This window comes from Chrysemys picta, chromosome 4 (genome assembly GCF_011386835.1).
Source record: "Chrysemys picta bellii isolate R12L10 chromosome 4, ASM1138683v2, whole genome shotgun sequence".
In the NCBI taxonomy this organism is placed as follows: Eukaryota; Metazoa; Chordata; order Testudines; family Emydidae; genus Chrysemys; species Chrysemys picta.
This window is the reverse complement of record NC_088794.1, coordinates 23697065-23710773: the sequence shown is the minus strand read 5'-3', so window position 1 is coordinate 23710773 and position 13709 is coordinate 23697065. Positions and strand designations below refer to the sequence as shown.

The window sequence follows — 13709 nt, the reverse complement described above, 5'->3', positions numbered from 1 at the left end:
TAATTAAATCCTGTCCTATTGACAAGGCCGCTCTGAAGTTCAGGCCTGGCCGGGGTAGCTCTGTCAATCGAAACAATTGATTGTTGTAAATTAATCTTTGGCTTGGGTTTCTTTTGTGACCAAGATTTAGGTGTCAATCCTCATTATACAAGGACAACATTCCTCTTTGGCCAGTCAGTGTGGTGATGTGTGTATAGGACAGTAATGAGAGTATATGGCTCGTTCCATTCATGGGTCTGAAAGCCAGGTCAAGTATCACCAGCCACGTTTAAAGGTGAGGAGATTGAAACAGTGAGAGGCTAATGGCCTGATTTTTTTTTTTTTTTTTTTAGTGTAGTGAGCACTGGTGTCCATTTACCCTTGCAATGAGCCCAAGAGCTTGTGTGTGGCTAAAGCATACCTCCCAGAAAGGCAACCGGTCTGGATTTGAAGACCTCTGGAGAGAATCAACCACTTCCTGTGCTAATTGTCCTGGTCACCTTTCACTATGTACCTTCTTTCTTAATTTGAATGTGTATGGCTTTAACTTTCCAGCCACTCTTTCTTGTTATGCTTTACTGTAAGAGCCCTTTAGTACCTGGTTTCAGAGTAACAGCCGTGTTAGTCTGTATCCGCAAAAAGAAGAACAGGAGTACTTGTGGCACCTTAGAGACTAACATCCGAAGAAGTGGGCTGTAGTCCACGAAAGCTTATGCTCTAATAAATTTGTTAGTCTCTAAGGTGCCACAAGTACTCCTGTTCTTCTTTAGTACCTGGTATTTTCTCCCCAGGAAGGTACTTACATTTAAGTGCTCAGCACTTGTGAAAATCAGGCCCTAAGGGATTTTCCCAGAGTTCAGCACCAAGTCAGTGGAAGACTGGAAAAAGAACCCAGGAGTCCTGAATCCCATGACCCCACTGGCCTGTGCTGTCTGGTCCCAGCGTTGCAGAACTTTGTTGAGGGTTGAAACTCAGAAACCCGTTGTCCTGGGTGTCCAGGAGTTCTGGATGTCCATGGTTTTGGATCACTGGGTTCTCCATACGGTGCTGGCTGACCTTTGAGCTAAGCCTCCCTTGCCTAGGACCATGAGACACTGTTATGATGTGCTAAGCACGTCTTCCCAGCACGTGAGATCCAGGGCTTTCTGGCTGGGAATTTACTTTGAAAATACAGCAGGGGCAGCCTGGGAATCAGAAGCTTTCATGCTGCAAAGCTCAGATGCTCCTTCACTTCTGAAGCAAACAGCTTGACTCTGGGTAATTCTGATTGCTTAAAAGCCCCGGCTGTCAGAAATGCTTTGGAAATTGGCCTTCAGAGCAGTGTTGACAGGCGGAGACGTACATAATTTATTGGGGTTAGTTCAGGCAGGGCCCCTCCCATCTGGGAAAGCCACAGATCAGCTGTATCCTCAGTTGGTGTAAATGGGAGGCGCTTGGGTGACTTCAGCGGAGCAGTGCCCATTTACATCAGCTGGGGATCTGGCCCGACATATCTAGCTCAGATACCAAGTTCTGTGTTTAAAACAAGATTCAATTAAACTGTTTCCTTGTGCTAAATAGTCAAGAGCTTCCCGCTCAGGGAATGCATTTGCCTGCTCCGCCTTTCTGTTTTTCTGTGGTTTGCATTAATAATACACCGTCCTTAGAATAGCCAGCAGCTCTCATCCCTGTATCTCAGAGGCTTTGTAAAGATGGGTGAGAATCATTGGCCCCATTATCCAGATGAGGAAACTGAGGCACAAAGATGCAGCGTCTCAAAGGCAGCTAGGGCATTGAGCTACACAGCTCCCAATGAAATAAATAAGAATTGGATGGCTAAATGCCCTAGATAGATTTTCAAATCCCCTAGCTATCTTTCTGCTTCAGGTTAGCCCCTTTCTCCAAGAGGGCTGATGATATTGCCTAGCAATTAGATTGTGATCTTCATCAGTAGATTTCAATGTGCTATACAAAAGAGGACAGCGTCCTTATCCCCATTTTATAGAAGGGGAAACTGAGGCACAGAGGCAAAATGACTTGCCCAAAGTCACCCAGTAGCCAAGGGAGAACTAGGACTCAGGTCTCCTGAGTCCCAGTCCAGTGCTCTAGCCACTAGGCCGGAAGGGCTGTGGATACACATTGATGTTTGAGGTCCATGGATGCATGAATATCAATGAGATAAGGAGGGCAATAAACCCTCTAGTTGGTTTTGAGACTCACAACTGAAGAGGTCATGTGACTTGTCCTAAGATACACAGTAAGTCAGTGGGCAGAATCAAAACCAAACTTAGCGCTCCTGACTCCCAGACCGTTGTGTTAGCCACAAGACCCTCCTCCTCCTCCCGTTATAATATGCTAAGTATATGATGAGCTCTTTGGCCCACAGCTTTGGGGCCCTTGCGGTGGCTACCCAGGACAAACCTCAGCTAGGTCAAGTATTATCTCCACCACACAAGTGGGGAAACTGAGTCACAGAGGTGAAGCAACTTGCCCAAGGTCACATGTTGAGTCAGTGTCAGAGCTGGGGGTGAGTTCTGTCTCCCAGCGCCCTGCGTTAAGTCCTAGACCCCGTTGCCTTCTCTAGATGGGGCTCGCATCAAGTGCACTTTGAGTGGGCTGGACTTAAACAAGGGCATAAATGAACCGAATGGGGGAAAGAGGGCAGCCTCTGGTTGAGGATGGAGGAGTGCTTAAAAAGAAAGCAGGAAATAGCTTTATAATGGGAGGAGTTTCTTGCAGCCAGGGATCCTTTTTGAGAGCCTCCAGATGACCCCAGGTGAAACCTAGCTGCTACCGTTGAGGCTGCCTCAGCCGTCAGCCCCTAGAGTGATCCATTTGTGTGTCAGGCTTTGTGAACCCCGGGGGCTTTGAGAACCAATGGGGAGAGTGAGAACATGCAATTATGCCTCAGCCTTCCCTCCCACCCGTGTGCCAATACCAGCTGGGGAGGTGGGGGGAAGGTGGGACTGAGCCAGGGCTTCTGTAGCTGCACAGCTGTCAATGCAGGTACTGGGGAAAGAGGGACTGGCTGAGGGGAGATCTCTCAAGGGGGATACCATTTGCATGTGTAGACTGCTGGAGCGCTCTTGCGAGGCACCGCAACCCAGCTGGCAGGGCGAGGAACAGTGGAATGTGAATGCCAGAGAAGGCTTTGGCAGTAAGGATGCATCTTTCCTACGTTCTAGCAATGGTTTAAACGCTAACTGTTGGGTGCACTGTATCTTTGCATGGGTGCTCTTCCCTCGGAGTCAATGCCCCAGCATGGTGGGGAAGCGCACTGCTCTGCACCAGAGGGCTCCTCTTTCGCAGGAGACGTGAGGTGGATCTCCTGATTATTTGTGGCCATTAAAGAGCCCGTGGCCCTTAAGAGTATGGGTCTTTGGGGCTAGTGCTTTGATCCGATTCTGATAACTCCCCATTCTGCCTCCCTAAAATGAATCCTTGTCATTTCAATGTAATAAAACCTCGTTCATCGCTTCCTGTCCTAAGTTGCTTGGTATGCCCGAGAGGTGGCTGCCTGCTATGCTGGGGTGTGTAGACCGATAATAGGCTTGTAAAGTGCTTTGGGATGCAAGGTGCTGGGGCAGAGGGTTCTCGAACTTTCTGAGGGCGGGCTAATTCTTCCCAGAGAGCCGGTCTTGTGGACACCTTCCTCCCGCTCCCCTGTTTTGCCTCTTTCTCTGCTACCTGGTCCCCTGCTCCCCCTTCCCACTGCAAGTGCTACCTAGACACCCTATCCTCTCCCTTTGCTCCCCGGGATCATCCTCTCCCTCTGGCAGCTTCAATCCCCCTAGTGACTCGTGTGGCGGTCTTTACGTTCCAAGCTATGAATGCTTTTGAACAATTGAATTATTCTTTTATTCAAACATTATATAGTCCAGTTGCCAGAGCCTGCTGTTCTGATGGTCCCCACAGTCCCTCCGCCTACCAAAATGGAGGCCCTGCCCACCTGTGGTCTCTGCAGCCGTATTCTTACCCCCAAAAGACCCCCTGCTCCACACAGGCCCTGCAGGGGAGCTCCTGTTTCCTCCCCTTCCCCGTGGAATGGTGTTCCCAAATACGGACAGCTTGGGTAGCTTCTCCTTATTTCCTGCTCCTCCATTGAGGAACTTGAAGACCTGCAATGGCAGCCCCATGTGGTAACTAGCTAGCTCTCCCTGCACCATCAGCGCATGTGGATCACTGTACTGTCACACTGCAAGATGTTGTTGTGAAAGCGTAAGTGCTAGTGACTGCTGCTGGAGTATTGTGGGTTGGATACGAACAGCTCTCTGTGTACGAGTGGTATAAGCAGGGCAGCGCCTACATTTTCTCACAGAAAACGGCAATGGAGCAGAAAGCACCGAGATCTGGGCCCCCGTTAGAGCGGTGCATGTGAGAAATGACGAACGGCCATGGGACTTGGGGAGGCAGCGTGTAAGCGAAGTTGGTGCAATATTTTGATGTGTGTGGTTCAGGCATGAAGGAATGAGTCTAGCCCGTGGGAAATCGAAGCTATGGTAAGGGATGTATGTGTGTGCAGGGAGTCTCGGTGAATTGTGCTTTCATGAAAAAGACACCGAGAGAGACCAGCATCCTAGATAATTTCACACTCCACATCTCATGCCCATTTGCCAGCCCAGTGTCACTTTACAGGGGAAATTTGAGAGCACAGATACAAATTTCCCTCTACATGCAGTTAGCATAGAAATGAATTGGAGAAACATTGACGTGGCTGGATGGAGACAGAGGAAGTGGGGTTTGCGTGACCCAGAAAGACAACTCCCCTGGGGTCGTGGGCGAAGCCGATTGTGGTAGCATAGCACTGTCTCTGTATTCCGATAGGTTCTCGAGGTCTCATTGTGCTGGGGGCTGCATGTACACAGAGTGCGAGACAGTCCCTGTCCCAAAGGCTAAATAGAGCAGACAGAGAGTGGGAGGAAAACTGTGTTATTAGCCCCTGCTTTACAGAGGGGGAGCTGAGGCACAGAGAGATGAAGTGACTTGCCCCAGGTCACAGAGAGAATCTGTGGCAGAGACCGGAACTGAACCCAGGTCTATTTGCATGCCAGTCCACAAGACCAACCATCCTCTCTCACTGCTTTTGACAGGCTGAGCTGGTGGTCTCATGGCAGCCCTTATGGGGAATCTCTTGCTCCTCGGGGGTTCAATCCTACAAGGTGCTTGATTTCAATGATAGTTGGGGGTACCCAGCAGCACCAGGCATTGCTCAGCTCCTTGGGGAAGTGAGCCCTGGGTCAGCAGGGTCTGGGTGTGCTGTGGAGACAGGCATGGGAATGCTTTGTATGGCTTTCAAGAGGCCTCCTTTAGCCATGCTCTGGGAGGAACTGAAGAGCTCTAGCAGGACCACGGTCCAGCCCTATCGAGGTCACGCCGGGCACTGGCAGAGCTGGCCTTTCTGCTATGAGGCAGTGTGGGAATTAGCCAGGGAGGGTCAGGATGAGGCGGCCATTTTGTCTCGCAGCTGCTGATGAGCAATTGGTCGGACAGGAGCATGGGGTGCAAGGAGCCATGTGAGTCCGCAGCAGCTGGAAGGAGGGTGGGGTGCAACCAGGTCCCTCTGGGAGGGAGACTGATTTGGGAAACTGGAGACTATGAGGGATCCATTCTCCTCCTCCCCTGCGATCTCCCACACATTGATGCCACCCTCAGCCAAGTGTTAAAGAAGACCCAATCCAGGAGAAAGAGAGGAGCTGGAGCCTGGATTGTGACTGATGGAGGAAGGCGCGGTTCCTGGCATGCTCACGCAGCAGTGCAGGGTGGGGAGGGAATACTGTATTGCTTCGGCATCACTTAATAGCAGCTAAGTGCAGCCCAGGTCACAATCACTTGAAGATCTGAGCAGGGACCAGACAGAGGCAATGGAAGCAAGGTATGTGGTGAGGTGTGAAACCGTCAGGGCCATACAAACCGACACTGCTAAGGGAAGTGGCAGCAACAGCATGGCCCCTTAGATCAATAGGCCGAGCAGGGGCCCCTTAGATCAATGGGCCAGATTCTGCTTTATTCTCAAGCCTCAATGTAAACATGGAGTGACCCCTCCAGCTTTGCTCGAGTGAGCTGGATTGTTTACCTCACTGTATAACTTGCATTGTACTGGTTAGTGCAGTGTTCAGGAATTGGGGAGTATCCCTTTAAATAGCTTGTGAACCCTCTACCGGTGCTCACTGCCTTCTATGCGTTGCTCTTCTGGGGGCTTCCCATGTGTATATGGGGCAAGGCCTGATGTGTTGTGTATAGTCAGTAAACATGGGGATTTGGATGCTGCTGTACCCATGTATCGAGAGCAAAAGACGCAACAGCTCGTGTCCTGCTAAGTCACTGAATCGGGAAGAGAGACGGTAGCTGCGGATACATGTAACCAATAACTAGCCTGGTATGGATGTGGAAATGGGGACTGTCCCACTCCTGTTCGCCCTGCAGAGCCAGCATGGCTGGGAGGAGAGGGAGTTGGGTTCTAGCTTGGCTCGTGCATCTTCAGTGCAGGTGTTAGCAGTGTCCTAACTAGCAGGCGTTGTCCAGCACTGGCAGTGGATGGAGATGGGGCGGTGGGAGAATCTCGGGCCACACCTGGCAAGAGGGTGGGGGGTGGAGCTGTGTGGAAGCCCTGCCTTACCCAAGCCAGGGATGGGGGGGTGGGCTCCCCTATTTATAGCACGGGAGGGGTGGCTGTGCTTCCCTTCCCCATTCCCTCTACTTAAAATGCCTGGCCATTGTATCCCCTCATGAGGTAAAGACCTATGGGGGTGGGAGCCCATGGGAGAAGTAGACTCTGAGGCTCTCCTATGTGGGCATGGAGAGGTGGGAGGGCACATTTTCACACACACCCTCCCTATAGCGGAAAAGGCCATGAAGCCAAACATGGGGGATCCCAAGGGATCTGTGGAAGGCCAGTGCCCTCTATCTGGAGGCCTTGTGCCTCCACACTAGGCTTTGATCCACAAGCATCCTCATTACCACTCCCTAGCCACACGGCTCCCCTTGGGGGTTGGGGTTGGCTCTATGGAACAGATAAAACAGCCCTAGGCTTGGGGACAGTGTGTCCCTTGCCACCCCGTCCACCCTTCCCCCCTCTCCCCGACTCATCATCTCTATCCTCCTCTCTCTGTGCAGACCTCCAAGCTGTGCAGGGCCTCAGGGGTCTGCAGTGCATGAGGGGTAGGGATGGGGGCAGTGCTATGCAGACAGCTGAGCCCTCCCTTCCCCACTGGAGGGCCAACGTCGGCGTCCCCTCTGAGCATTGTTCCGAGGGGACAATCCAGGGGAGGGACTCTGCATCCCTGGTGATGGTGCAGGTACCACAACGCGCCGTTTGACTCCTGGAGCCCAGGTAGAGTTTGTGGGGCTGGCCATTAGTAAAACCATTCCTCACCCCGCAGTGTAAACTGAACAAATCTAATCTGGAGTTGCTGAGACAATAAACCTGGAACCCCAGAGTGCTATTTTCAATGGGCCGCTCTCCAGAACTGAGCTGCTCTTTAATTACCTCTCTTCAGGGGGACCAACTGTTAATGCTAAAATGGTTCCAGTTTGATGTTTCTTTTGCAGACTTTTTTGTTTTGGTGCTGGAATGGTAATATTTCAGTTTCTCCTATCTCCTCCCTCCTCTTGGTGTTGACTCTGGGCCTATAGATCTCTGAGCAGATGATATAATGGGAGTCAAATTCTGCAGTCCTTCCTTGAGCAAAGCTTGCAGCAACTCCATCTCCAAAGTCCAGGCCTCCAGCCCTAAAGAACTGCTCATGCCCTTTTGGGAGCAGCCAATTCTCACTGGAAGTTTCTTGCAATCAGATGCTCTGCTCAGTTGCAGGCAGATTCTGTCCTGGCAGCTTTACATTTCAAGCAGCCCTCCAAAGCCTCACAAAGGAGTTTAAGGCCAAAGTGAAATTAGCTCGTAGCTAAGGCCAGTCCTTTTTTCTCTGTCAATACTTGGCTCTAGACACCGCCAATACTGATGCTTTCAAGGAAGGTGAATGCTCTTTAGAATGCACCTGGCCAATTGTACCAGGAGATACATGAAGACGTTTGAAGCAGTGTTGAACATTGGCCATTTTTTGGTGTTTTTCCCCCCACCCACCTTGAAACTTTAGCTCCTGGAATCATGTTATTACATGACCATCTTAGTTCATATTTTAAAAAAAAAACTTTCTAGCCCTTGTGGGTTGTGGAGAAAAGCTCAAGAACATGAAGTCTAAAGGCTCAAAAGGCCAATAAAAGCCTCAGACATTCTATTTTAAAATCCTATCAGGCTTGGGGGGAGGGATAGCTCAGTGGTTTGAGCATTGGCCTGCTAAACCCAGGGTTGTGAGCTCAATCCTTGAGGGGGTGATTTAGGGATCTGGGGCAAAAATCTGTCTGGGGATTGGTCCTGCTTTGAGCAGGGGGTTGGACTAGATGACCTCCTGAGGTTCCTTCCAACCCTGATATTCTATGATTCTGATGAATGATTTTTGAATGCTGGGGAGAGACAATGCTATAGGATAGAATAGGCAATGCTCCTCCACAAGCCCTACAGTTCCAGTTGGTTCCCTGAAGCCTGAGATTGGATCGCTCCATCCTCAGTTCTTGAATAGCTACAGCTGTTGCTGTGACAGATGGACAGTTGCTCTGTAATAAATTGTTATGAATCCTGTGTGTGACGGAATCATGGAGCTGGACTGTCTAGCTAGATTGCGTTTATGCAAGTTACCCGCCATCCATGACCCCTTGTTCTTGTAGGGTGGAGCCGTGTAGAAGGGAGGCCATGATGAGTTACATAGAGCCAGATTTTCTGAAACACTCAGGCCTGCCTCAGGTACCAGGGTGCTGGATGCAATGAAAAGAACTAGACTAGGTAGATCGGATCGAGGTGTGAGTCTCAGGGCTGGGGTACATGAGCATTGCCCGACTGAAATCAGAGCTACTTGGATTCATAACAGCTGAGGACCCGACTGTGTGCATCCATCGTGGATATACTGAGTGCCCCTTGCCTCCCCTCTTCAGATTTGTGCCAAATGTGATGGTGGAATGCATCTAGAGCATAAAGGGGTGAATTTTTCTGGGCTGGAGGAAGAGTGCTTTCTGGAACAGAGGCGCAGCAGCCTTCGCTAGAAGAGATTTCAGAGGCTGCGTCCCTTTGCAAGACGTGTCCAGGTCTGTATATGTATTGTTGCTGCTTTAGGAACCTTTATCCCCTCGGATGGGTTGTGTGCGTGGGATCTGATTAGGATCTGGTCCAACAGTTGTAAAAATAAGAATGACACTCCCAGCAATGACACCTCTTCAATGGCACCAGCCAAAAAGAAAGAAATGAATAAAATCGTTAATTAAAAAAAAAAAATTCTAAACCTCAAACTCTGCCCCAAGCCAAGCTTTTACCCTGCAAATGGAGAAGAGCCAGAGACTCCATGGAGTCTGCTAGGGACTTCACTATTGCTATTGATTTTACAGGGAAGTCGCTCGGCTACTATAACGATAGGCAGCAGGATAAAACTCTCCGACAGACCAATAAAGCAGCCCTATGGTTGGTGCAGTCGCCCCCAGGAGATCGCCTTCTGTAGAGCATTACATAGCTGCCTCTTTTGGGATTAGTAGCAATAGAAATCAAAATAAAATATAGCAGCAGGAATATTTCTATGGGGTGGAATTCACCCCTCTACACAAGGGCTGCTCCCAGGATTGATTTTCACCTCCCAGTGAGCAAATGTTTCTTCTGATGCTCTCGCTTTCTGCGGAAGTTCTCGAGACTCGACCCCGGCGTTGGCGCACTGGCAAACACAAGGGAGGGCGTGAATCCCTGAGGATAGGGGTGATCCAATTCTTTTGCTCTATTCGCCCAGCTCTGATTGAGGCCTAGAGTGACCAGATGTCCCGATTTTATAGGGACGGTCCCGGATATTTGGGACTTTTTCCTATATAGGCTCCTATTTTACCCCCCCCCCATCTGCTGTACTGATTTTTCACACTTGCTGTCTGGTCACCCTATTGAGGCCGGTCAGCCCGAGGTGCGTTTGCAGCTCAGGACTGGGAGGGCAGAAGGAGCGGTGGGCCAGAATGTGAGGTGCTTGGGCAGCGCGTGTGCGTGGGAGCTCAGGATGGTACAGCCAGGAATGCTGCAAAGCAGGCCAAATATAAACTAATAATTCAGGCAGTGCAATTTTGGGTGACTGTTGTGGTTTTTTTTTTTTTAAAGTACTTGGAGGATTTCTCTCTCCCTTGTTGTGTTTTACCTGGCTGTGATTAGAAAGAAGGAGCTTGGGTAGATCTGCTGTGGAATGGGGAAGTGTTGTAGGATTGGAACTGCAGACCCAGCTGCAGGTCAGGGGCATGTGTGCGTGAGTGCCAATTGGATCCTGGCTGCACTCTGCTTGGCTCTTATCCGCCTCTCAGCTCCATGATTGAGGAACGTCACCATTTGTTCCCTGTACGCAGCTCTGCCCCCTCCCTCCAGTCCCCAGGACCCTGGATCTCTGCTGAGGCTGGGGGAGATGGGTGACACAGTGGAGGGAGCTGTTTGCACACTTGCGTTGAGTTGCTCTAGGAAGGAGGGACTAGAAGGTTGTGCCCTAGGATTTGTGTTCAGCTGTGACTAACAACTTCTCCTGGAGGGGCTTTCTTTGCGGACAGGGGTGTGTGTGTGTGTGTGTGTGTGTCTCTCTCTCTGAGGTCAGTGTTGTACCATACACCAATCCTGTTCCTTCTGCTTCCCTGCTCTTCTTTAGAGTCTTTCAATAAATAGCAGCATCCAAGTGGATTTACTATGAGGTGTCTGTGGCCACAGAAGCCCAGTCCGCAAGGACTACTGCTCCCAGCATACAATGCTTCCTCTTGATCTGAGTAGCCTTGAGCAGGGGAGAAAACAGACTAGAGGAAAAGAGCTGGCTCTGGAGAGCTGGTGGGTGCCCAATAGAACAAATGCCATTCCGATAGGTGGAGGGAGGGATGCATTGTCCCAGCTCAGCAGGTTATTAACTCCTGTAGCTGACATGGTGCCTCTTAGTAAATGGGGCCTGACCCTGTAATTCCGCAGCTCAGCGAACTCCAGTTAACATTGGTGTAATGCATGTACCCTCCGGCCTGACAGCCGTGAGGATGCATTTCCTAGTGGTTAAAGCATGAGGCTGGGGTGTGAGACATGGCTTGCACCCATCTGCCGTTAGCCCTGCGTAACTGTCATCCAGTTGCCGCCCTTCTCCGTACCTCAGTTTCCCCATGTGTAAAAGGAGGAGAACGTTTTCCTAACAGAGTCAGGCGTGAGGCTTAATTAACGTTTTGAGATCCTTGGCTGTAGAAAAGCCCCTCCCAGAGCAGTCAGCATCTCTTCCGTGGCTGCTGAGCCGGGGTCAGAATTTAGGGAGAGACCCAGCGCGGTGCCACTGGGCAGCACAGGCTGAGAGCTAGGGAGAGCCACAGGGTCTAGCGTGTTCATTTCTGTTGAGCTCCCTGATGAAAGATCTGAATAGCTGATGTCCTCTTTATGCCTCTATTTAATTCTCTCTCTCTCTCTTTTTATCCCTTTCAAGGTTTGTGGAGCCAGGAACAGAGGGTTTTGGTTGGTTTGTTTCTTCATCCTCTTCCCCTTAACGGAAAGTGATGCAGAGCCCAGCACCTTCCTCTAGCCGCTCAGCGGGAATCCTCCAAAGGGCTGGGCAAAGGACCTTGTAAAAACCAGCCCACCTTAGGAATCTCCTGTCTTTGGCCGCCTGCTGTGAGATGGATTCTGGAGCAGACCAGAGCTGCTGATGGGAAAGTGACCGAGAGGGGAGAAGGAAACCATGCTGCGTCCCCTCGGAAAGGCTGCAGCCGGACTTGACGCTGCCTTTCCCTTGGCTCTCTGAGAAGCTACCCCCACGCTCCCTCCTTGGTAAGTCTTCAAGGTGGAGCCGGGCTGCGGAGCCAGGGAGGCGAAGGGGGCTCGGTGCCGCATGGCTCTCTAGGCTGCGTGTTGGGGCAGGGTTTGGGCGTGTCATTGGCGATGCCTGGGAAGAGCCGGGGATATTTTTGCATGGAGCAGCTCTCCTTCTGCCTACTCCTGAGTGCTTGCAGCTGCTGGTGGAACCCGGCCAGCTCGGCTAAACCAAAGGGCCAGGGGCATCCACACATGAACTCCATCCGCCTCGACGGGGATATCACCCTGGGAGGCCTCTTCCCCGTGCACGGCCGGGGCGCCGAGGGCAAGGCCTGTGGTGAGCTGAAGAAAGAGAAGGGCATTCACCGGCTGGAGGCCATGCTCTTCGCCCTGGATCGCATCAACAACGACCCTGACCTGCTCCCGAACATCACCCTGGGCGCTCGCATCCTGGACACCTGCTCTCGGGACACCCACGCTTTGGAGCAGTCACTGACCTTTGTCCAGGCCTTGATCGAGAAGGACAGCACCGAGGTGCGGTGCATTAACGGCGGGCCCCCCATCATCACCAAGCCGGAGCGCGTGGTGGGGGTGATCGGTGCCTCGGGTAGCTCCGTCTCCATCATGGTGGCCAACATTCTGCGCCTGTTCAAGGTAATGTCCCATGCTTGCCATCCCCTGCCCTGCCCCTGCGGGGAACCCCTCCCGCCTTCCCTCCACCCCCTTTGTGGCCGGGGAAAGGAACACGTGGGGTGACCGATGGTTCAATCTCTGCTGTACTGGCTAAAATAACCCACCAGCGACTGTTAAGAACAGAGTATTGCAGGCGTTTTAACAATAACGAAATGCACTAACTGCTCCCTCCCAGGCAGGGGAAGCTAAGAGGGTGGGTGGGAGGGGAGAGCGAACTCTTTGCGGGTGTCCAAAGAATCCCCCGTCTCTCCAGGGGATTCTGGTTCTGCCCTTCCCCACCCCACACCCTGCAACGATGATGCCTTTAGTTAAAGGGCTCCCCCCGCCCCTTCATTCTCTCCTTCATGTGCCCCTGATTTTAATGTGGTTGGATGCTCTGCAGAGGGCACGGGGAGGGATTATTGTAGGGCTCTCTTTACAGATGAGAGAGAGATGCATGCTGGTGGGGGAAGGGAACGGGAGGTTTGCCCTGTGAAAGGCATTCCTCACCTGCAGGAGGAGGGAGATCCCTGCTCCATGCGTGGGGTAATTTCCTTTGCCTTGTGGGGGCGGCTTACCTGGTTCACATTTCATCATCCGTTTTTAGAGGCAGAAGGGACGACCTTGTGATGGAGATGTGAGGGCCACTGATTGGCTGTGTGAGCTTGGGCAAGTCCTGTCACTTCTGAGTCACAAATTCCTTTGTCTGTAAAATAGGCAATAATGACACTCAAAAGCTGGCCTACTGGTTGGGGCGCTAGCCTGGGCCTTGGGAGACCAAGGTTCAATGCCCAGCTCTTCCTCACTTCCTATGTGATCTTGGGCAAATCACTTGGTGTCTCTCTGCCTCAGTTCCCTGTATGTACCATGGGGTTAATAGCACTGCTGGGCATCGCAGGTGAGGATCAATACAGTAAAGATTCTGAGATGCTGATTAGATGTGGGGCCATATAAGTTACAAACATTTGCCTCTTCTACCATCTGGGGCAGTGGTGCTGGAACAGTTTGTATAGTGCAGGTGCTGGGAACCATGAAAGCAAACTGTAAACCCTGTATATGATGGAAACCACGTCAATCCAGGGGGTGCTGGTGCACCCCTAGTTCCAGCACCCCTGGTCAGGGGTAGAGCTCTGCGCCTCTCCTTTCCAAAGCTCCTAGTGCTTGAGCTACAGGCGAATCACAGGTGGTGGTACTGGGCCTGTGACACACAGAAGATCAGTTCTGATTTCCTCCACTAGAGGGCAGTGACCAC

The 13709-nt window shown here is 51.5% G+C and overlaps 1 protein-coding gene across 2 annotated transcripts in view; it reads left to right on the top strand.

Annotated features, from left to right (window-relative positions):
- The window catches only part of GRM4 (glutamate metabotropic receptor 4), a 216837-nt gene that overhangs the window by 17334 nt on the left and 185794 nt on the right, over positions 1–13709 (top strand). For both annotated transcript variants that reach the window (XM_008174587.4, XM_005309676.5), the window contains exon 2: positions 11460–12439. In XM_008174587.4, the coding sequence (XP_008172809.1) occupies positions 11912–12439 (528 nt within the window). In that variant the 5' untranslated portion in view covers positions 11460–11911. The remainder of the gene's footprint in view (positions 1–11459; positions 12440–13709) is intronic.